Genomic DNA, 23250 nt, shown 5'->3' with positions numbered 1-23250 from the left:
CTGATTTTTTGCTTTCAGTTAGCTTCGAAATCGGCAGAGCATCCTCAGCTTCGGCATCTGTAGCCTTGGCCTTAGGCTGAGCCTTTTTTACCCTCTTTGGTTTGGGTGGGAGCATTGATTGCGTTGGTGCGGCTTCGGCGTCAGTTGGAAGGTCGGCAAGAAGGTCTTGGACAACAGGCCTTGGACGAACCATTTCGGCAGTCTTTACAAGCTTTCTTCGACGTTTACGTTCAGAAATTGGTATTAAGTAGGGGGCCGAAGTTGATGGAAGATCGGCTGGGTCAGATGTGGACTCTTGATCTGTTCGGGATGTAGAAGCAGTTAAGGTTGTGGCTGTAGGTGGAGAGAGACTCTTCTTCCTTTTTCTTGGGACGTCGGGTAAGGTGGATTTGTATGTAGGAATGAAGTTTAGTAATACTGGGGCTTTTCGTTTATGGATTGGAAGGCCAAGAAGTGTTTTCAGATCTGTTCCTGGGAAGAAGGATTGACGAAAATTTTTCGGTGGCTGATGAAGATCTGCAAAGAAACAGACGTCAGAAACAAAAAGTATTAAAGTCTTAAATAAAAACAACTAAGTGTTGACTCAGGACTCTTACTCTTGCCCTCTGTAATTGTTCGAGGAAGAGGGTAGAGGTGGACATCTTCATCTGGGCCAAATTCCCAATTTCCAGAAGCAATGAGAAAATCATCTCCAGCCCCCTTGTTGGAGTCTGGGAGGTCGGCTATAATTTTGTACTGAGTGGATCTCGGCTTAAGGTAATAGACAAAACCCCTATCCTTCAGATCAAGAGGGCACATGGTATAACAGTATTGAAGGTCGGCTAGGGTGATTCTAAGGTTTTCTTGCCTAGCCAAGGCTATAATACCGTTAATTACCTTATAGGAATTGATAGTAAGTTGCATAGGGTTCAGCTTATAGAAATGGAGAACTTGATGAAAAAGGGGATCAAGTGGAAGCCGAAGTCCACATTCGGTAAAAGCAACTATTGGAAAAGGCATTGTATGGTCTGTGGGCACGATGGTATCATTATCCCCAGCCAGCTTAAGATGAACGTCGGCTGGGATAGAAAATTCTTGCCTAAAGTATTCAAGTTTTGTTGGGGTATTTACCCTATGCCTCCACATACCCATTATGTCGGCTTAAACTAAGAGGAATATGTTTCAGAAGATGGGCGTTTTTCAGGTTTCCCTGAAGATTAAGGGTTCTACAGACAAATCCCAAATCTATGAAGTATGAAGATAAAAATTGAGGGCACAGATCTGGGGCAGATACAAAAAAGAGAAAACAAAGACGAAGTTTCAGATTCAAGAACAGAGGTATAGTTCTCAGAAACAATAGAGATACAGAAACAAATCAAGAACAGCGGCAAGGAGAATGATAAAAAAACATAGAAGTTCAAGGCATAGCCACAAATTCAAGATACAAATAAATTCAAGACCTCGAACAAAGATCAGTAATGGCAACAGACAGACAAAAGCACATAAAGAGAATGGAAGACTTAAAGAAGAGGGTCTTACCAGGACAAATGAAGCCGAGACAGTGCTCGCCGAACCCAGAAATTGATTACAACAGCAAAGAAGGCTTTGCAAGAATGAGAGATTAAGCGCAGTTCCAGAAGAGAAATTGAAGCGATGGCAGATTCAAAGAAGAATGAACTTTCAGAGAGAAAAAGAGCAAGAAGACGAAAAAGTGAAGAAAAAATCGAGGCAAAAGAAGAGTTTTGTCAAAAATTTGAAACGGCGGCAAAAAAAAAAGAAAAAAAAAAGAAAAAAAAAGGGGCAATTATTGCGCCTAGAGCAACGCACGCGTCAGACGGCGCAGACGAAATGAACAGACAGCTTCAGGCGCGTCACAGACACGCTCCAATCAAAACAAAGCACGTGAAAAGAAACAGTTAGATATGCATGACAGCTCATGCGTATGGGAGAGTACGACCGAAGCCTTGTTCTCCGAAGAGAACACGTCGGCTGAAAGTAGATAATCTTGGCTAAAGTAGTTTTTTAAGCCATTACTCAGAAAAGAAGTGACAAAATTTCGAAATAGGTTCCATCACCTCAGAATGCCGAGGTAATAGAACCTAGGGGGCAGTTGTGGGGATATATTTTCTGAATACCAACACGTGGCATGGTGACGCCGACGTGTCAGCCGAGGTGCCATGTGCCCTGGTAGTTAAGCCGAGGTAATCTCAGAGAAGCCGAGGTCATCTCCGAAGATATCGGAATCCGAGATAAGGGACAAGAGTCCTAAGGCAAAAAGGGGACTTAATCAAGATAAGGATAAAGCTCTTAGGGAGTTTATCTTTATCTCTTAAAGAGTCCAGAATAAACAGTAAATCAGAGTTCATAGAAGTCATACTTCTAGTGGGACTTGGATTGAGTATATTATAAAAGAGAGGCACCCCCGTGGGTCTAAGGTATGTAATATATACTTTGAGTATTCAGTTTAGTACTTGATTATCTTTGAGAGATATACTGACTTGATCGTCGGAGTGCCCCCGGGTGGAAGAACCACCGCCGGAGCTTTTTCTTTCTGTTTCAGGTTGCTTAAGCCATCTATTCTGCTTGTGCTCTCCAGCTGATCACTAGACGGGCAGTGTGGTCAGATTTTCACCCACACATTTACATAACAAACAAGGAGGTAATTTGTTATACAAATATAAATTTCAAGAGACAATTTGTTATGTAAATATAAACCTCAGAGGGCGGAATGTAATTTCTCAAATCTCAAGAAAAAATTTATATTTTAGTCAAATCTTGAAGGAGGTATTAGTAATTTACTCTAATTTGCGTTATAATAATATAGGACCCTATATATCATTATCAACCTTGCTTCATACACCCAGTGGGGGTCGCGCCCCCAGTGACGTGGCGCGCCCCCACTGGTCAGAAATCAAAAAAAAAAAAAAAAAAAAACAATTTTTTCCGGACCAACCCCCAGCTGACACCTCACTGGGTGTCACCCCCAGCTGGGGGTAGCAAGCATTTTTCATATCATTATATAACAAATCAAGAGTTTACGCATATATTATTATTATATATATATATATATATTTTTATTATTTTGGCTGGTTGCACTAAAGTGGCAATCAGTGATCAGAGTTCCGAAAAAGAATAATATTAAGAGATTGTTTGAGGTGTTCTAAATAAGTATATTTTTTGTCTTTTTAGACTAAAAAATTGAGGTTGCAAATATGGATGTTTGGGTTAACTTTTTGATTTTTTATGAAAAAATGTGTAATAAAAAATTGTAAAAATTGATTTGTAGGGAAAAATTCGAATTGAAAGTTGAGCAACTGTAATTGTTAACTTTTGATAAATAGTGTTAATTTTTTAACTTTTTGAATAACTTTTTGCTATTTTTATAATTTTCCAAACTTGGCCTAAAAGATGTCAATAATTTTATCAAATATTTCATTTAATGACAATGCTACGTAACTTAAATTTTGTGGCTCAAATGGCCAAAACAACGCCGTTTTCAGTACAGAACAACATAAAAATGGCCAAAACGACGTCGTTTTGACCATTTAAACTACTTTTGATTTTGAGCCACAAAATTTGAAGTACGAGACATTTTCTTTCCTTTAATGTGAGTTTTATGCGTGTTTCGCACTCTGATACGAGAGGTATTTAGGCTAAGTTTGGCATGACCTAAATAATACAAAAAGTCAAAAAGTCACTATCTTATTTAAGTCATATCATCTTATTTAAATCTCATCATCTCTCTAACACATCACATCAAATCCAACCCATATAAGCTAATAAGTCCAAAATACACTTTTTTTTAAATATTCCAAACCAACCCTTAATAAAATTTTTGGTATAATTTTTGTGTCTAACATTTTGTCCGGAAAAACATCTCGTAGGCTGACAAACTGGTCCAGATTCATTCCCCCCAAATAAAACGAATCTAACCCGTCTTCGTCAATTCCACGCCTTACCCTCATCTCCATTTGCATCGTGCGATTGATTTTGGGCGATTAGGGTTTTACAGATTTCCATGGAAGCTTCGACCACAACCTCAACCTCAACCTCAACCTCAACCTCACGACGATCCAATTTGCGATACTGTTCTTGTAACTTCTTCAAACGCTCTTGTCGCTGTTTCTGTTGCTGCTTTTATTGAAACTTCAATTCAATCTCTCATCTAGGGTTAGGGTTTTGTGGCCATGGATTTATCGCGCTCGCAGTCGAATCTCTCTCTCGGGTTACTCTCTCATTCGTCCGTGCCTTCGACTCACCGGTCCCAAATCGCCGACGATTCTATCTCGTTTCAGGTCGATTCGAGCTGTAGCGATCGCTCGATTCCGGTGACGTCGATTCCGCTGCAATTGATGGAGCCGCAGACGGAGAATTACGAGAATGAGGAGGGGGAGAGTGAGGATGAGGAGTTTCGGATTTTGGGTCATTCGATGTGTTTGAAGAGGAAGAGAGATGGGGAATCAGCGTCGGCTTCGTCGTCGTCTTCGAAACGGGTTTTGATCCATCAAGGTCTGGAATGGCGGAGGAATTCGGTTAGGGCTTGGGGGAATCAGCCGCTCAGCGTTGCGGACCCTGATGTTTTTGGGATTATGGAGAAGGAGAAGCAGAGGCAATTCAAAGGGATTGAATTGATAGCTTCTGAGAATTTCGTGTGCCGGGCAGTAATGGAAGCTCTGGGGAGCCATTTGACGAATAAGTATTCTGAAGGAATGCCCGGGGCGAGGTATTATGGTGGTAATCAGTACATTGATGAGATCGAAACTCTCTGTTGCGAGCGGGCTTTGATTGCTTTTGGTCTTGATTCGGAGAATTGGGGTGTAAATGTTCAATCATATTCTTGTACATCGGCCAATTTCGCTGTTTACACAGGTTTATTGTTACCAGGGGATCGAATAATGGGATTGGATACTCCTTCTGGTGGAAATACTAGTCATGGGTACTATACACCTAATGGTAGGAAAGTTTCTGGGGCTTCAATCTTTTTTGAAAGCCTCCCATATAAGGTGAACCCACAGACTGGGTACATAGATTATGATAAACTTGAAGAGAGGGCACTTGATTTTCGCCCAAAGATACTTATTTGTGGTGGGAGTTCGTATCCTCGGGAGTGGGATTATGCAAGGCTTAGACAGATTGCTGATAAATGTGGAGCTGTATTATTGTGTGACATGGCTCAAATTAGCGGTCTTGTTGCGGCTAAGGTGAAAATTTTGCTACTTATCTTTAGTTTCTTATTGAGTTTCTACCTAATATCCTTGTTATGTTTCTTTTATGTTGGTAACTGTACCTGCTTGTGCGCTTTTTCTATTTCACAGATTCGAGTTTGTTTTTTTCCTTGAATTAGGCGCATTTGGTTTTGGTTCTTCATGTTAGTGAACACTATCGATGAAATCCTTGGAATTAAGAATGCACCTGGTGTTTTGTGGTAGAAAAGACTTGTCTTTATTGTGCTTGACTATGAGGCTGTTATGAAGTTAAGTTTACAAATGTTGGGAATTTGCTCCCTTCTCATATGTCATTGTCAACCATGTTATTGTGGTTGTCTTCCTCCTTTGGATGCATCTCTTATTGTGGGCTAGATAACAATGGGGAGATGAGATGCCAATAGAAAACTGATAGGCTTGTTGAATTTGGCTAAACTTTTGTTGCTTCAGAAGGTCAACTAATTTAATGTAGTCTGCAGAAGTTGAAATGCTTGAATCCCAAATTTTAAGGCATTTCAAAAGGACATGCAATTGCTATTGCATCAGGGAGACGCAGAGAGCATGCATAATAGTTTGTTCTCCATTAAGGATTCGTAAGTTTGTAACAATATATATTTGGAATGGGCACATTACCCTTTAAGAAGGATTTGTGCTATCTATTTACGTGTAATTTGTGTGTATAAGGAATTTGCTTATTGAGCTTCACATTCCCTTGCTTGAAGTGTGACTTGTTGTTGAAGATGGTTCCTCTGCTCTAAGAGTTACTTTTTCCAGATTTGTTACATGTTATCTAGAAAGCACGAATTTGCCAAAATGGTGTCGTGCCTGTGTCTGACTGATGCAGACGTGGTGTGGACACTTGTGTCCATGTGTTAGACAAGACACGCAGCGTGTCAATTTTTTTTATTCCCTTTGTCTCAAATTGTTTGTTTGGCAGGGAAAACGAGAAAATTTTAATTTTTTAATTTCACCAATTAAGAGATCTCTGTAAGTACTTTCGATTTGTGAAAATAAATTTGAAAAATTTGACACGAGAATTCATTATTTTTAAGTTCTTGTTTTTTGTGCGGGGCAAACAATTTGGTTTGTGGGCTTTTTGTAAATAATTTAGAAAGTTGATTTGGGGTTAAAACAACATATATGGAAACAAAATGGCTGAAAGTGATAAAAAAAGAAAAATATCCCTACATACATACGCATCTATGCCCACTTATATCTTTGTGCCCTAAATTTATTCTAGAGAGGCAGAACAGGGTTGAGAGACGATACCCACAATTGATCATTTTCAGTGAACCTCCATCTGAAAAATACGCCACCCACCGACAATCATTTAATATGCTTGTAATAATTTAGAATCACTCAAATTTCCTAGATACTTGTTTAATTGCCTGGAAAACCCCCCCCCCCTCCTCTAAGATTGTAATGATGTATTGGATGATATCTTATTTGTTTTGTGTTTTTTTGTAGTTTTGATGAATGATCTATTTATTATGGAACTTGAATGCTTTTCATGTTGAATTGGTGTTATTTTTTCATTATTTGTGGATATTATATTCATATACATAGAACATAAATACATATAAAAATTAATTTTTTGCCACATCCCTGCTATGTTCGTAACTTGGTTTTTTAAAAATCGTTGTCCAGTGTCCTTGTCCGTGTTCGTTCCCCTGTCCCAGTCTCTGCTGCTTATTGCTGCTTATTATGTTTTATACATTAAATAGAAGCATTGTCATCCTCCCTTCTATGAGAGATTAACTGATTCAATTTTACAGTCTGATGTGCTCTTCTGGCACTTTCTGCTCTTGCAGCAATAAGGTTGTTTACTGAAATCAATGAATATTATTATTATTTTTTTGGTTACACCATTCTCATTACATGAATTTTTGTATTTTGAGAGATCAACAATTGCATATCATGGCTGTGGTGTTCAATATGTTCATAGAAAAAACTATTTTATGGTCGCATGTTATATGTTCCAAAAAAAGAACAAGTATGGGTGTAATATATGATAGTGTGATCATAAAATGCTATTACCGTATTTGGCCTTGATCTGCGAATCTGGTTGTGCTACAATCAAGCATACTATTCGTTTGGTTTCTCTTTATTTATTTATTTCCAGTTGAAGAATGTTAGGACTTGATTTATGATCGTCATAACTAGTTTTTTAGAATCATGTTGTTGTGATCTAGGTCTTGATCTGAAATAATGCCATGTTTCCCCACACAATGGAAGTATGTTCTTTTGTAATCATTTTTCAACTGAACAATATGAGAACTAAACCCTAAACCCTAAATTTGAGAGAAAAAAAGTGTCATAGGTTATTGGCAGAGTATTTTCTCTCTCTCTCTCTCTCTCTCTCTCTCTCTCTCTCAGGATAAAAGCAAGCTTATTGGGTTTTTTGGGTCACATCACCTCTATATTTTTTTGCACGTTTTTTCAAAAAAAGCCAAAAAAGTTAAAAAAAACAGCTTTTAACCTACTTCTCAAAATAGGCCAAAGTTGCTTTTCTTATTAAAAACGTTAAGTGCATCTGCTTTATGAATCTTAGTGGCATGCATTGCTGGTTTGACTGCTGGGGATGCAATATATTGTTTTATATTTCATACATTGTAATAGCTACATGATGTTGTCATAATATTCTCCATCCAAAAGCAGGGAGGGCTTTTGATGTCAATTTTTTTTATTTGTTTTTGACTAACGAAATGGCCTTGGATAGAGTCGAGTGGAGTCGTTTTTGACCAATGAAATGGCTTTGGACAGGGTCGAGTGAAGCAGAAGGATTTATGTAGCTGACCCTATTTGATGGGATTTAAGGCTTGGCTTGGTTTAGTTTGGTTTTTTAAGAAGTGAGAATTTCTTACAAAAAAGAAAAATGTCCAAGATATTTGCTAATCATAATTTTAGGCTTCCCTCTTTCATGGTTAATATGCATGCATGTAGTGTGTTACAAGTCTACTGATGTTAAGTGATGGTACTCTTTCTCTGTTCTATGCTTGCTTCTTTATTGTACCAAAATTAATACAATATTTTTGTTGGATATGATAGTGCATTTTCATGTTAGCTGTCAGATGATAAGGAATTAGTGGGATTTATTACATGGTTATATACTCCGTCTCCTAATGTTATTAGTCAAAGCATGTTCTTATTTTTCCTGTTACGTATCTTCTGGTTTTTGGGTCTAGCTTTTGCCTGTTTTTATTTCTAAGATTTGCTCACACCATGTTAACTTGATATATATTTTCTATTCTTCTATTTCTGCTTATATATATATATATATATATGTCATCTTTAATGAACTTTTATTCATGAAAGTGGTTCTGTTTTTTGCTTTCAAAATTTTTTCCCATTAGATTTTCTTCTAAGAGCGTGTATGGTTGATTTTTCTGTAGGAGTGTGTAAACCCCTTTGATTATTGTGACATTGTTACCTCAACAACTCATAAAAGTCTACGAGGCCCCAGGGGAGGTATTATTTTCTACAGAAAAGGTTCGAAGCCAAGGAAGAGAGGGATGCTTTTGAATCAAGGTGATGGTAGTGACAGTTATGACTTTGAGGAGAAGATAAACTTTGCTGTTTTTCCAGCCCTGCAAGGTGGACCACACAATAATCACATTGCTGCCCTTGCTATTGCCTTGAAACAAGTGGCTACTCCTGGATACAAGGCATATATGCAACAAGTGAAGAAAAATGCTCAGGCTCTGGCAGCTGCTTTATTGAGGAGAAATTGCAGACTGGTAACAGGAGGCACTGACAACCATTTGGTACTTTGGGATCTAAGAACTCTTGGACTAACAGGTATTGTTATCTTCTTTGATGGGAAAATTAGATGTTTTCATATCTGGATATACAAATTCATGTTTATTTTGGGAAAGCTAAAACCGGTTTGCTGTGGTTTCTGTGACAGGTGACATGATATTTATAGATTATTTGTAAGTAATTTATAGATGAGACAAGAGAAAGTAGATACCGAGCTATGTCTAGCTGCAGTACAACTTATGTCTCTATATGGTTTCAACCACCCCTCGAAAGGAAAGGGAGAAAAGAAATAAAAAATAAAAACCAGAATACATGAAAGGGGTTGAATAAACTGAAAGATGACATTGCTGTGCTCTAATAAACAGAAAGGTGGACATTCCAAAAGCAATTATACATATTTTAAAATTGCGAGCGTGTGTCTATTAGTGTCCATGAGGTGATGTTCATTGTGTGCGCGACATGGATGTGGTACCTTCATAGAAGTGCCCTTGCTTAACTTTTGTACCTTATTTTGTTTTTTGGAAAAAAATGTCCCCAAATTTCGGATTTGCCGAGAATTGTGATAAATTCAATACCATTTAGAGATGCTAAAAGTGTTCACAAGCATTTGATCACCACCAAGCATTGTGATGAATTCTGTATGTAGTCAAATGTGCTAATCCTAAGGGGTCTTTTGGGAAGTGGGGTATAATCCAATTCCCAGATTATAACCCACTTCCCTCTCTCACAAAAAGCTTATTATAATCAGCTTTTAACCAAAAAGATGATTATAACCATCTTCCCAAAGAGTAACTTATAAACTTGCAATTGACTCTGAATCCAAGGGAACAATCTGGAAATTGGGATATGTCTTCTTGTAACATAAATGTGTTGTATTATTTATAATGATTTAATCCTTGTAGATGAAATGTTAGAGGAGAATGGTTAACAGATTGTGGGGGGCAAGAACTTGAGTCCTTTATAGGTCGCATTTCACTCCCTGATGATTGATGGGCCCCTTCTGGTTGTTGGGGCTGCTTTATTGCACCCTCTCTTTCTGGATGTGTTTTTGTGTGCCACATGTTGAGACTAAGTTAGCTGCAGTTCATTATGTAGCAATTGTTTCTGTAATTTGATGCTTTGTCATCTTAGCAGGTCCTAATCTTTTGTATCCATATATAGGTAAGAACTATGAGAAGGTCTGTGAGATGTGTCACATTACTCTCAACAAAATTACTATATTTGATGATAATGGCACTATCACGCCGGGAGGTGTAAGGATTGGTAAGCGAAGAAAATCTTATTGCATATCAAATTCCAAGTTATTACTCCCTCTGTCTCAAAATAATGGTCCCTTTTGGGGAATTAAACTTTTTTTGGTAGTACAATTATTGTATTTGAAAAAAGTTGATTTTCCAAAATCACCCTTTTGATAGTACATTTTTTAGAATATCAATGTCATAATTGTACTTTTTATATTGTTTATTAATTTAAAAGAAGGACAAAATAAGAAATTTATATTATTTTTATACTTGATTTTTGAAGAGGGACTAATATTTTGAGACAATGAAAAATGGAATAAGAGACTAATATTTTGGAACGAGGGAGTAAATTTCTTGTTTTACTCTTTTTATAAGATACTTGTGTTCTTATCATTATTACTTTTCATGTTTATGCCCTCAGGAACTCCTGCTATGACATCAAGAGGTTGCCTAGAGGCTGATTTTGAGGCAATGGCTGACTTCCTCCTTAGAGCTGCACAAATTACAAGCACAGTGCAGAGGGAGCATGGGAAGTTGCAGAAAGCTTTCCTGAAGGGTCTTCAAAACAACAAAGATATTATTGAGCTTCAAACCCGAGTTGAAAAGTTTGCAACTCAGTTTGCAATGCCAGGGTTTGACTAGTAAAAATGCTCGTCTTCCTGCTACCTGGACCGATCTTCACTGCCATGGGCGGAGCTATGCATACAGTAGTGGGTTCAATTGAACCTACTAAACTTTGCTTTATTTTTATTTTTATAGAATTGTGTAGTATGTAAATTTTTTGAGAGGTTTTTATAAATTGACACCATTAAAAAAAAAAAAAAGATTTATCAAAAAAAAAAAAGTTTAAAAAATAATTGATTCTATGCTTATCATTCTTTTATATCATTTTTTGTTTAGCACCTAACTATTAATGGTGGAATATGAATATGAATGTTTAGCACATAACTATTAATGGTGGAATATGAATATGAAGGAGACTTGTATGGATATTATTATATTAACAGTTATGTATGTCACACATTAAATAGTAAGGGGTTATTTGGAGTGTTTTAAATAAGTATATTTTTTGACTTTTTTGGATAAAAAAATTGGAGGAATAAAAGATAGTTGTTGGGAATAATTTTTTGACTTTTTACAAAAAAATATATATTAAAATATTGTATAAAATAATAAAATTACGTTATTATCCCTCTGTCCTATGCGCACTAACAGTGTTGATTGAAGGACAGTATGGATTGCTTTCAACATGGTGATAACTCTAGAACATATATGTATATAGGATGAGGCTTCACGGGTACTGTTGGGCCTGTGGGTTCACTACGGGTCCCGTTTTGATCATTGAAACTGCTGAATGTGTAGAAATTATCTAGTACTATATGCTTATAAAAAATCACATTGATCGAATATCGATAACTATCTGATTGGATCAGTTTTTTGTCAGTCATTGATTTATTCACCGTTCATTTTTTTGATACAAAGTTGATTTGATTATATAGTTATCGATATTCGATCAACATGATTTTTTACAAGCATATAGTACTCGACGAATTCTACATATTAAATGGTTCAGATTATCATAACGGGACCTGTGAGGGGCCCCCACAGGCCCAATAGCATTATCCTGTGTATCATGACATGAGAAGTGCATCCGCTTGATTGTTTGTACCATAACTGCAGTCTGCAGACAACACATCACTTCATTACAAAAGTTGAACTTGACTTGTATTTTTTTTTGTATAAATTTTTTTATATATATATATATTTTTTGTGAATAGTGATAGCTTCTTGCCTTCTTGTCTTTATTAAACTATGCCAAACCAGCCCTAAATAAAACATGATGTAAAAATATGGTGATGGTAGTCTTATTGACATAATAAATATCATGATATCATTTTTTTTTTGAATAATGGTATAAAAATAAAAAAATATAGGGTAATGCACCAATAAATTCCAAATCATAAAATTTTGAACCATTTAGTCTTACCTTTTATTTATGCACTGATAAGTCTCATTTGAGTGGTAATGACATTTTTGTACAAGGTGTTAGTGTGTGATGTTCCAAATGTTATGAGTAAATTAGGGATTTGGTGATGTGAAAGTTATGTTTGTGCCCAAAAAGCTTACTGTAGTCTTTTTTTTTTGTTTTCTCTCAATCCTAATCAAAACGGAAGAGACGAAGATGGAAACATTGTGGATTCCCCATGTTAATGGGTGTAGATTGCTTTGTTTGTTATTTATCTGATTTTGGCAACGTTAAACCCTATCTTTGGGTTGCCAATTTTGATGTTTGGTTCTCCCGAAACCCTAGAAATACACCACTTTTGTCAATACAACAATTAAGATCGAGAACTATGTCATTCTGTCGTTGGGTTAACATTACCGATGTATAACCGGCGTGTGTACATTTCTTATTGCGTCGGTGGCAGCATCAGGTATATGTTTCGATGTTATTATTTTATTTATTTAATAAATATTATGATTGGATTGTCGACATTGTTGCCTATTTTTATATGTAATGTTGGGTCAGTAATGTTATAGGTTCACATCGTATTGTTGTTGTATGTGAATGGTAATGTGGGTTTGGAGTACATTGGGGTTTTGGTAGTGTGGTCATTGTTCTATTGTGGATTCTGCATGTGTAGAAATCATTTGGCAAGTTGATGTAATTTTGTGTTGCCGAGCAATGATTGTGTTGTGTAATGTTATAGTTTTTGTTAGCCGTATTTTGTCATTGTGATGTTTGTGTTAACATGTGTTTTGTATATGAGAAATTGTCCCTGTTTGTTGACATTGTTATGGTTATTAGGGGTATAGTAGTGTTAGTTAGTGATTTGAGTCATTTGAATGTTAACTAATGTCAATGGTATAATGTTAATGTTATAATAGAGACGGACACCACAAAAAGGAACGAACACCACACTAGTAACACCGTAAGCGGGGTAACATCATCCACCCACAAATCACTCCACTAAATTCGCACAAAAAAATTAGAAACATAAAAACCTATCTTACTCATGCACACCCAACATTAGGAAAAAAAATCGGAACAAAATCACACACAAGAGCAAATAAGTAAACTATCAAGGAAATACAACATACCCAAAATAAAAATGACTAATTGGTTTGAAAGAAAACTTCTAGGACTAAATGAAACAACTTTTCTCCAAATGGGATTTATGAGTAATTTTTTCAAAAATTTATACATAATTTATGTATAAAATGATGTAATTTAATATAGACTTTTCACTTTAAAATAAAAATTTAGATGCTTTTTATTTATGAAATTTTTTTTGTAAATTTTTTTTGGGTATAAATTTTATACATAAATAGAGTTTAAAAGAAAGAAAAAAAAAGAAAGAAAAAAAGAATTCTTTTAAAACAAATTTTTTTTAAAGCAAAAAAAGGGCAATATATTAAAGGAAAAAGATTTCTTGTAAAGCATGAAATTATTAATTACTTACAAATATATATATATATATTTTTCTCAAGAACAATCGTTGTCTCTTCTCTCTATTTGATTAATTGAAAATCGCATTGTCTTTAATTTTATTGACGAAATAGTATATTAGTGTATATAAGTATTGTTGTGTAATTTGACTAATTTGAATTACTTTATAATATTATTATACATGATGCTTCAGTATATTTACAGTAGACATGTGAAAATTTATATTGATAAGTGTTTTAGAATTAAAAATATGATGTAATGATATTGCTGATTAAAGAAATTTTTTAATTATGCCACTGCTTATCCAGAATCTCCACTAGAAGAGGATTGAAATATTAGAGGTTAATGAAGAGGATTGGAATTTGGAACATTGGAGGTTCATGAAAGATTCCAGAACCTCTCAAAAAGTTTGAGAGGATACAAGAACATTGTACACAATTCTACAACTTGTATACAATATCCAAGACCAAATTCTACATAGTTCTGGAAATGTTAGAAATGTTGTGAATGGCTCTAAGAGAATTTCACACACCCATAGCTGTATATTCTAGATTATTCTTAGGGTAGGCAATGTTGCATATATAAAAGGGAGGGCTCATTTGGCCAAACTAGGGATGATTATTTTCTTTCCCTTTGCTCCACTCCACCCCTGCCTCTCTTGCCCTGCCTCGCACAAGTTCTCCCTGCTTCGATGACAAAGTGGAGTTGGGATAGATTTTGCTTCTCCTAACCCAATTATATTTATAAAATATATTTATATGTATATAATATATAATTTAAATGATATTGATAATAACTGATTAAATGACACTTTCTAGCCACGTCACTATTCACTAAATAGATTACCGATTACCGTGGATTTGAGAAGTAATTTTCTCATAGGCTCCCTAAGTTTTTTGAATATTGAATTTTATTACACTAGAGATGGAAAAGAAAAACCTGAAATTTTTTGGGCACGGTTCTTTATGCACTTGCTAAATTATTGTTGTTATATACAAAATCATTTTTTCTTGATTCTAATTTAGTTGACTTGAGATCTGTGGATTTAGTTATTGAGACTTATGTTATATGGCTTACTGTAGAGAGAGATGCGTATAAACTTGCGACCAATGTTTTTTTTATTATAATTAGAATCATTTTGCACCTCGAGAATCTCATTGGGAGCTGAGTTTGATTAGTTTTCGCTTATTTCTTCTGCTTAGGAACTGATCACAGAATCGAACATAACCCTTTACCCATGTGAAAGGGTTGTGCCTGGCTCTATGATGACTTTTTCCTTTTGGCTGCGGTTGTTTTGTTCAATTGGGGTTAGACTAGTAAATTTTAAAAGGTCTGCAATGCAGACTTGAGTTTTGTGGTTGTACTTGGTTTGTCTTGTAATTATTTAAGAATTTGGTAACTTAGTAATTTGACATGGTAGTCCAGAGCTAATAAGAGTAATAGTGGTATGCATGTGTGTAGCCGACTTGATTTACTTTGGTCGGTTAGATCAGATACAAGCTCAGTCCTATTAATCTCATATTGCATGATATTGGCTGGAAACACTATAAATTTTACAGTGATGTCTTGGGATTATTGAGAATTTTTCTTTATGCACAAGGAAAAAAAGTTAATCTTTATTTGTTGTTATTGCTGCTAGGTGACATGAGACTTGGCACTTGGGAGGCAGAATTCTGGAATTTTCATATTTGCTAGTTTCAAAACTCAAATTCAAACCAACAAAACATATCATTTTGGGCTCAAAACTTGAGAAAACACTTGTAATCTTTCAAGACATCAAAAATTAAAAGTCATTTAGTAAAATCAAGGCCCACAAGTAAATCAATTGTCCAAAATTTAACTTAAACTTTGAAAGCATTGAATGCATTCTCAGCAAATTTGTTGTGAAATCTTGTTTTAAGACCTTGATTGTTGGAGGGAGTTAATGACTATTTTGTCATTCTTTCAGATTTTCTACCTTTACTCATTTTCAGGAATAGGTGCATTTTTTTGGGATATTGGATGAAGTAGAGTTTTGTTCTCAAGATTTGACCAATTAACCACTTAGATGGGGTTTTGGTAATTGAGCTTTTAGGTTTTTTATTTTTTTTTAGATCTAAAAAAATTGATGTGTTTAGTAATTATTAAAAAAGTTATTTCTTTTTCAAAATTTTTTTATGGAGAAAGTTTTGTTGGTCCTTTTAAATATTTGTTTTTTTTTTTTTTGTGTTTTTAATTTGGTGAAAAATTATCATATTACTTTTAGGCCAGGTTTGTTTGGCTCCATAAGGGGGGATTAGACTATCAATCGTGTGGGTCCTACATAGCCCATGTTTGGTTGACAAAAATAGAATGGGACTAATAGTTCCATGGGATTATGAATATCCTCACATGTGGGGATTAATTTGGGTGAATTTTAGGTGAGATTAGGAAAATAGTGAAGAGATTAAGTCTATTTTATATAAAAATTTTATTTTATTTTTACTAATTGCAACTGTTTGTTTTAATATTTCTTCTAATTTTTTTAATATATAAATAATTTATTTATTTATTTTATATAAAAATAATTTAACAATTTCATCACTAATCATTTCTCATACTATCTTCAAAACAAATATACTTTTACTTAATTTCTTTACTAATAATCCCCACATAAACAATCTTTTCATTAACAATTATTTTACTAACAATTCCATCCAATCTAATCCGCCAAACAAACGTGTTAAAATAACCAAAAAGAGATGGCGAAAGTTTTTTTTAAAGTATTTGGTTTTAAACTCACCCTTGCAATAATTTTGTATTGGCGACTTGAGAATCCAAAACACAACACCTTTGCAAAGTTAAACTACCCATAAATAAATCACTCAATGATTGTGTTTTTAATTGTATACGATCTCACTCCATTCTTTAGTGAGTATCATAATTAATTTAAGAACATCAGATCATCTATTTGTTTAGAATAATGTTATATGCATTAATTAATATACTAACTAGTGTATTAATTGATAATGTGACATAATTTAAGAAATTTTTAATATTTATAATATAATTAATGAGTGAAATCAATAATAATGTCATAACTGGTATTGGTACACTAATTGGTGCATGTAACACCACCGATTTGGTTACATGCCCCGTTGTTGTTAAAAGTATTCTAAATTTATTACTTGCCAGGATATTATAGAGAATCCGAATAAAAAGAAAAAGAAATACTTCTGAAATTGCAGAAGAATTTTATTAAGACAACTTGATTTTAAGAAACACTAAAAGATCTTTTTCTACTGTTGTATGAGAATATCCGATTTTTATTAATTTTACAATGAAGATTTTCTTCTCGACCTAAAAAAAAAAAATTGAAAAATATTATTACACTTGAGAGGGAGGTTTGCGATCTAATATTGGGCTAAGTCGGTTTGGGCCGGAGTCAAGAGCCCTTGTTCAGTCAAGCGATGGGTGCACACTGGACCGAGGATTTAGTCCAGTTGATTTGGAGCAATTGTGGATTGCCAGTCTGGACTGGATGTGCGCTCTACAGGGTTGGACGGGATTAGTCCTCAAAACATTAGGATAAACCGAAAAAGAGCTCGGTCGTGGCTAAGAAGCTCGGTTGAGCCACGGTGCAGAGCCATCGATAAAACCAGACAAGTAGCGCGGGCGTGAGGTGACGGCGTGGCGCTGCACTAAGTGTAACTCGATGAGGAGTATTACGCAACGCCGCGAGTCTGCATGGAGAAGATCCCACTGTCCGTACGCGCCAACCGTTTGACGGTTTCGTTAGGTGATGTTTAGTTGTATTAGCGTTGACGCGTGAGGAAATGTGAGAGGAGAGCAGGTCCACGCGTCCCAAGAGAAAAGCGCACACAGAAAATAGATAAATGAAGCTGTGCCTCTATATAGGAAAAAAAACATCATTTTGGTTAGATTCAACTACCACTTTGTCTCCTCTCTTTTCTCTCTCTAAGTGTGCTAACTTGATCGTTGGAGGGATTTTCTGGCAGTACACTGCCAGGTAGCTCACCCCTATTGTGTTCTCAGGTCAATCAGAGTGAAGCGCAGCTTGGACACGAGGAGTACGAACAACGTCGGATATTTGGCTCCCGTACAATTGGCGCTGTCTGTGGGAAGCTTGCCGACAGACAATACCTTGTCCTCTAAGCTCTTCCGATCATCTTCCATGGCGAACTATGACGGCGCCTCATTGTCCGCCATCGACGGTATCACTCCAGAATTTGTTCGGAAAAGAGATGGTCTTCCCGCCATCCCTGCCATGGCTAGTCTGGAGACCTCTCCTAGAGACACGCGAGACAAGCGCGTAAGGAGTACTGACCACTCACAGAGTCCCGATAGGCACTGGCGGCAAACAGAATTACATGCTCAGCGCCTGGAGCATAACCTGAGAGACCCAGACACCATCATTCGAAGGATGGCGGCGGAGATGGAGGCGCTGAAGAGGCAGATCAAAGGGAAGGGTGTTGTTGAAGTAGGTAACCACAGTGAGCGCACCCAACCCGGTCACTCAGGCAGCCAGAACCAGCGGCAGACACCCTCTTTCTCCATTACCAGAAGTTATGGGTTTGGTGACTTTGACCCACGAGTAGAGAAGTCTTGTGCGCAAGACAGCAGTTATCGTCCTTCACGTCCGTTGACGACGTTGAGATATTCCTATTCCACCGGTTCGGAGGACCTGAGGGATGTCTTGGAAGAATGAACGCGCTGGCAGGAGGCGTAAAGGGTGTCGGTGCTGCAGTAGTTATCCCGTGGGGGTCGCGCCAGTGAAGAAGTCGTAATGCCGCCACCATGTCCAGGTACACATGCCCCTTTTGATAGAGACTTGGCAAGACTGAGAGCCACCCCCTTCTTCTTTGAGATAGAGACCATACTGCACCAGCCCAAGTTTACGCTCTACGACAAAAAAATTGATCCATACATGCACATGAGCCACTTCCGGCAGGTTATGGCTAGATACAAGCGTAATGATGCCCTCATGTGCCTTATTTTTCCGTCGAGTTTGGACGAGTTGGGCCTGAAGTGGTTCGAGAAGCTGTCGGAGGAAAGTATCGAAAGGTGGTAGCAGTTGGCGGAAGCATTCGTGACCCGATTAAAGACCAACACCAAAACGCCAAAGAAAGTCGACCACCTTCTGGGTATCAAGATGGAGCTGGGCGACTCTCTCAAAGCATACAACGCCAAATATTGGAAAACCTTCAACAAAATCCTTGATTGCCTGACCAACCTGACAATCACCTCATACAAGCGCGATTGACTGAGAGACTCGCTTACCATGAACCAGCCGGTGACCATGGAGCTACTGATACAGCGCATCAACGAGTACATCCGAGTAGAGGATGATGCTATCACGACCATCGCGAAGGCGAATCCGGTGGCAACGGATAAAAGAATGGCTGGCAAGGTTCACGCGGTCGGACATGAGGTGAACCATCCGAGTAACTGCAGAAGAGAGTAAGACCGCGATGTAGACCGCAGCAACTGAGGCAAAGGTCGTCGCAACGACCGAGCAGATTACTCTCGTGACGCCGTGGAAGATGCAAAGAGGAAGTTGAACGCCCACATAGGTATCACCACGGTTTTCAAGATCCCCATCTACTGTATCCTTAGCAAAATCCGTGACGAGATGTACGTCCTGTTTTCGAATAAGCTGGGTGACATAGAGGGGGTTCAATCCGCAGTATTGCAGTACCTTTCATGGCGAGCGAGGGCACCGTACTAAGGACTGTTTGCCCTTAAAACAACATTTGGAGGAGTTGGGCACTATTGGTCACTTGGACTGTTATATTGACGAAAGCGTCAAGTCCGCGCCCCATACTCTGGATGAGCCAAACGATTTGGCCGCCCTAGAAGTGCCCCCCCAAGGCGTGATTAACGTGATCCATGGTATCATTGAGCCAGCACGGGTATGTGAGCTCTGAGGGATGATTAAAAAGGCCAAGCATATGAGGGAAGTCCTGTCAGTCCAACCCGCAATCAAAAAGAGTAAAACCGAGGTAAAAGATGTGATCAACTTTTCAAGTCGAGATCTTGAACGGATTCAGACGCTGCACAATGATGCGTTGGTGGTCACCCTTCGCGTCAAGGACTTTGACGTTCGGCGCATTCTGATCGACCAGGGAAGCTCAGTCAAAATAATGTACTACGATGCCTTCAAGCAACTCAAACTCAGTGATAAAGGCTTGGCACCAACGATCTCGCCTCTGGTTGGTTTCAACTCGTAACCGGAGTGGCCCATGGAAAAAATCATCCTACCGGTTAAAGCCGGATCCGTGGTCAAGCAGATGGAGTTCTGGTTGTTGAAGGTACCTTCTACATACAATCTAATCCTAGGCAGAGGATGGCTTCACGCCATGCCAGTGGTGGCCTCAACCTACCACCAAGTTATGAGGCTTCCCTATGCTACGGGAGTGATAGAAAAGATTTGGGGCAATCAGCTCATGGCCAAGCAATGTTTCGTGGTCGTGAATGAGAGCCGAGTAGCCAAAGCATTCGTGCAAATGATTGAAGGACTGGAGGATCAAAACATCCTGAATGATGTGGGTACTAAGGCCGAAGAAAAGGCTGTTGAAGACTTAGTAGAGGTAAGGATCAATGAAGCTAACCCTGAGAAGTTCTTTCTGTTGGGGTCCATTCTGACCGCCCAAGAACAGCTGAAGATGGTGGAGTTCTTGGTGGCAAATATCGAAGTGTTTGCATGGACGCCTTACGACATGCTTAGCGTCGATCCAAACTTTATTTGCGACCAACTCAATGTCTTTCCAGATGCCCGGCCTGTCATTCAGATCAGCTCTTCATCACGCCAAGGTAGTTACAGAGGAGGTCAAAAACTTGCTTGAAGCAAGGGCAATATAGGAAGTGCACTATCCTCGGTGGGTTTCCAACACGGTCGTGGTGCCAAAGAAGAACAGCAAATGGCGAGTTTGTGTTGACTACAAGACGGTCAACCGTGCTTGCCCTAAAGACAATTTTTCCTTATCCAGAATCGGCCAATTAATGGATCTTACTACTGGCCACAACCGACTTAGCTTTTTGGACGCTTATTGCAGTTATCATCAAATCGCCATGCATGAGCCTGACCGGGAGGTTACTTCTTTCACCACACCAAGGGGGTTGTTCTACTATCGAGTTATGCCCTTCGGGTTGAAAAACACCGGGGCGACCTTTCAAAGGATGGTCACGAAGATGTTCGCTCCCTTACTCGGCCAAACAATGGAGGCATATAAGGCATATATCAACATCATGGTTGTAAAGAGCAAACGTAAGGCCGACCACTTGTCTGACTTGGCGCAAATGTTCGCCATTCTCAAACAACACAAGTTGCGTCTGAATGCATCAAAGTGTGCCTTTGGCATGGGGTTAGGGAAATTCTTGGGCTTTCTGGTCACTAATCGTGGCATCGAGGCAGATCTCTCTCAAATCAAGACCATACAAGAATTGAAAGCAACCCAACTCGGCAAAGGACGTGTAACATCTTGCCGGGATGGCAGCCGCACTTAACCGATTTATAAGCTGGTCATCAGATCATTGTCGCCATTTCTTCCGAGTCTTGAAGACCAAGTTTTTCATGGGATGAAGAATGTGACAGATCCTTAGCCGAGCTAAAGACATACCTATCTTCTGCACCACTCTTGGTCACGCCGAAGCATGGCGAAGAACTCTATATTTATCTGGCTATTTCTTAACATGCCGTAAGTGCGGTGCTTGTTCGGACAGAAGGCATCTAGCATCTACCGATCTTCTACGTGAGCAAAATCTTGTTCCCGGCAGAGTCGAGATACTTGGTGCTGGAGAAACTCGCCTTAGCACTGATGATGGCCTCAAGGAAATTGGCACACTACTTTCATACTCACACAATCATGGTGTTAACCGAATTTCCTTTGAAAGCTTTGTTTGAACGAGCAGACTTCTCCGGTCGAATCCTGAAGTGGGCAGTCGAGTTGGGGCAATTCGACGTCAAGTTTCAACCCCAGACTGCTATCAAAGCCCAAGCATTAGTCGACTTTGTTGCTGAGTTCTTACCAGGAATTCATTCAGTTTGCTTAGTGAATCTTATTGGTGCAACCGAGCTGCAGAGGATAGGCACGGCGAAAATTGCACAGCCTTCCATCCAATCGAATGTTAAAGGCGACGTAAAAGTTATGCGCTCGTCTACAGACCCATCACTCGAAGGCCCACTTTAGCTTGGCAATGCGCCGTCGGATTTGGGAATAACAGGGCAACCTATTAGATCCAATGCTGCATCGCCACTGGGGGATGAAGACATGTTTGTTGCAATCGTCAACGGTACGCTCACCGCGGAACTAGCCGAGCATCCGAGCAATTCTGATCACCTAGACCTTTAGACCTCCCAGGACCCCGCTGAATGTTGAAAGCTTTTCGTCGACGAAATGTGAAAACTTTTTGTCAATGGCGCCTTAAACCAGGCTGGGAGTGGTCTTGATCTCCTCAAACGGATTGACTATTGAACATTCCATCATGCTAGGATTTCCTGCGTCAAACAACGAGGCTGAATATAAAGAGTTGCTAGCCGGGTTGAAAAACGTGTTCCAAATACAGGCATCTGAGCTGATGGTTTACAGTGACTCCCAACTCGTAGTAAGCCAAGTTTCTGGGGAATATGAATCCAAAGATGACAGGATGGCCAAGTACCAAACTTTGATAAGAGAGCAAATCTGGAAATTCCAAGCCATTAGAGTTCAACAAATTGGTCGAGAAGATAACTGTCGGGTAGATGAGTTGGCCGGATTAGCTTCCATGGCTGACAAATCAACCGTCAGCCGTTTCTTGATTAAATTCCTCCCAAGACCCAACATTAAAGACTCAGCACAGATGGAAGTTCTCTGCACCAAGCTCGGCCCTTCTTGGATAGACCTTATCATCATTTTCCTTAAAGAAAGAGTCCTGCTGACCGACAAGAAAGAGGCGCACAAAATTCGGGTAAAGTCTAAGCGGTTTTGGCTCTTTCCAACCGGCGCTTTGTATAAGAAGTCGTTCACCGGTCCATACCTCAAGTGCATTCACCCAAACAGAGTCGATGCTTTCCTTTACGAGATCCACGAAGACATGTGTGGAAGCCACATCAGCAGAAGATTTTTAGCCTACCGCGCGATTTCGCAAGGATACTAGTGGCCGTGCATGCAGGCAGATGCACAGAAATATGTGAGGAAATGTGAGAAATGCCAGAAGTTCGTCCGCCAAATTCATCAGCTAGCCAGAGAATTCTTTCCTTTCACAAGTCCTTGGCCCTTTGTAATATGAGGGCTCGACATAGTGGGACCACTCCCAACCGCACCGGGCAATCGCAAGTTCTTCATCGCGGCGACAGACTACTTCACCAAATGGGTTGAGGCCGAGCCCCTTGGCGACAATTAAAGAAAAAGATGTAAAGAAGTTTGTCTGGCAGAATATGATAACGCGGTTTAGAGTCTTCAAAGCTTTGATCTCTGACAATGACACCCAATTTGATAGGCGGTTGTTTAGAGGATTTTGTGAGGAACTAAAGATAGAATTCTATAATTCCACGCCTGCCTACCCTCAATCCAATGACCAAGCCGAAGCATCAAACAAGACCATTTTAGATTGGCTAAAAAAAAGATTAGAGAAAGCCAAAGGAAAGTGGGTCGAGGAA

The 23250-nt window shown here is 38.5% G+C and overlaps 2 protein-coding genes across 4 annotated transcripts; both read left to right on the top strand.

The window, feature by feature from the left end:
* Window positions 1-3828: 3828 nt before the first annotated feature.
* Window positions 3829-11224, top strand: LOC114274647 (serine hydroxymethyltransferase 7). Of its 3 annotated transcripts, XR_014360963.1 has the most exons (5): window positions 3829-5180; window positions 8576-8981; window positions 10104-10205; window positions 10605-11118; window positions 11160-11224. XR_014360963.1 is itself a non-coding variant. In XM_028216616.2 (4 exons), the coding sequence occupies exons 1-4, from the start codon at window positions 4167-4169 to the stop codon at window positions 10823-10825; spliced, it is 1743 nt and encodes a 580-aa protein (XP_028072417.2). In that variant the 5' UTR covers window positions 3829-4166; the 3' UTR covers window positions 10826-11224. The 3 variants fall into 3 exon arrangements, 2 of the variants coding, with proteins under 2 accessions (XP_028072417.2, XP_028072418.2); XM_028216616.2 differs by having other exon boundaries at window positions 10605-11224; XM_028216617.2 differs by lacking the exons at window positions 10104-10205; window positions 10605-11118; window positions 11160-11224 and adding an exon at window positions 9091-9245.
* A 10873-nt stretch (window positions 11225-22097) lies between these two features.
* Window positions 22098-22748, top strand: LOC145813706 (uncharacterized). Its single transcript, XM_082909581.1, has one exon. The coding sequence runs from the start codon at window positions 22098-22100 to the stop codon at window positions 22746-22748; it is 651 nt and encodes a 216-aa protein (XP_082765707.1).
* The last annotated feature ends 502 nt before the right edge of the window (window positions 22749-23250 follow it).

The sequence above is a fragment of the Camellia sinensis genome, chromosome 2 (assembly GCF_055761805.1).
Source record: "Camellia sinensis isolate YWXY chromosome 2, ASM5576180v1, whole genome shotgun sequence".
Taxonomy (NCBI): Eukaryota; Viridiplantae; Streptophyta; class Magnoliopsida; order Ericales; family Theaceae; genus Camellia; species Camellia sinensis.
The sequence above is the reverse complement of the archived record's forward strand: the minus strand, read 5'-3'. Positions and strand labels throughout refer to the sequence as shown.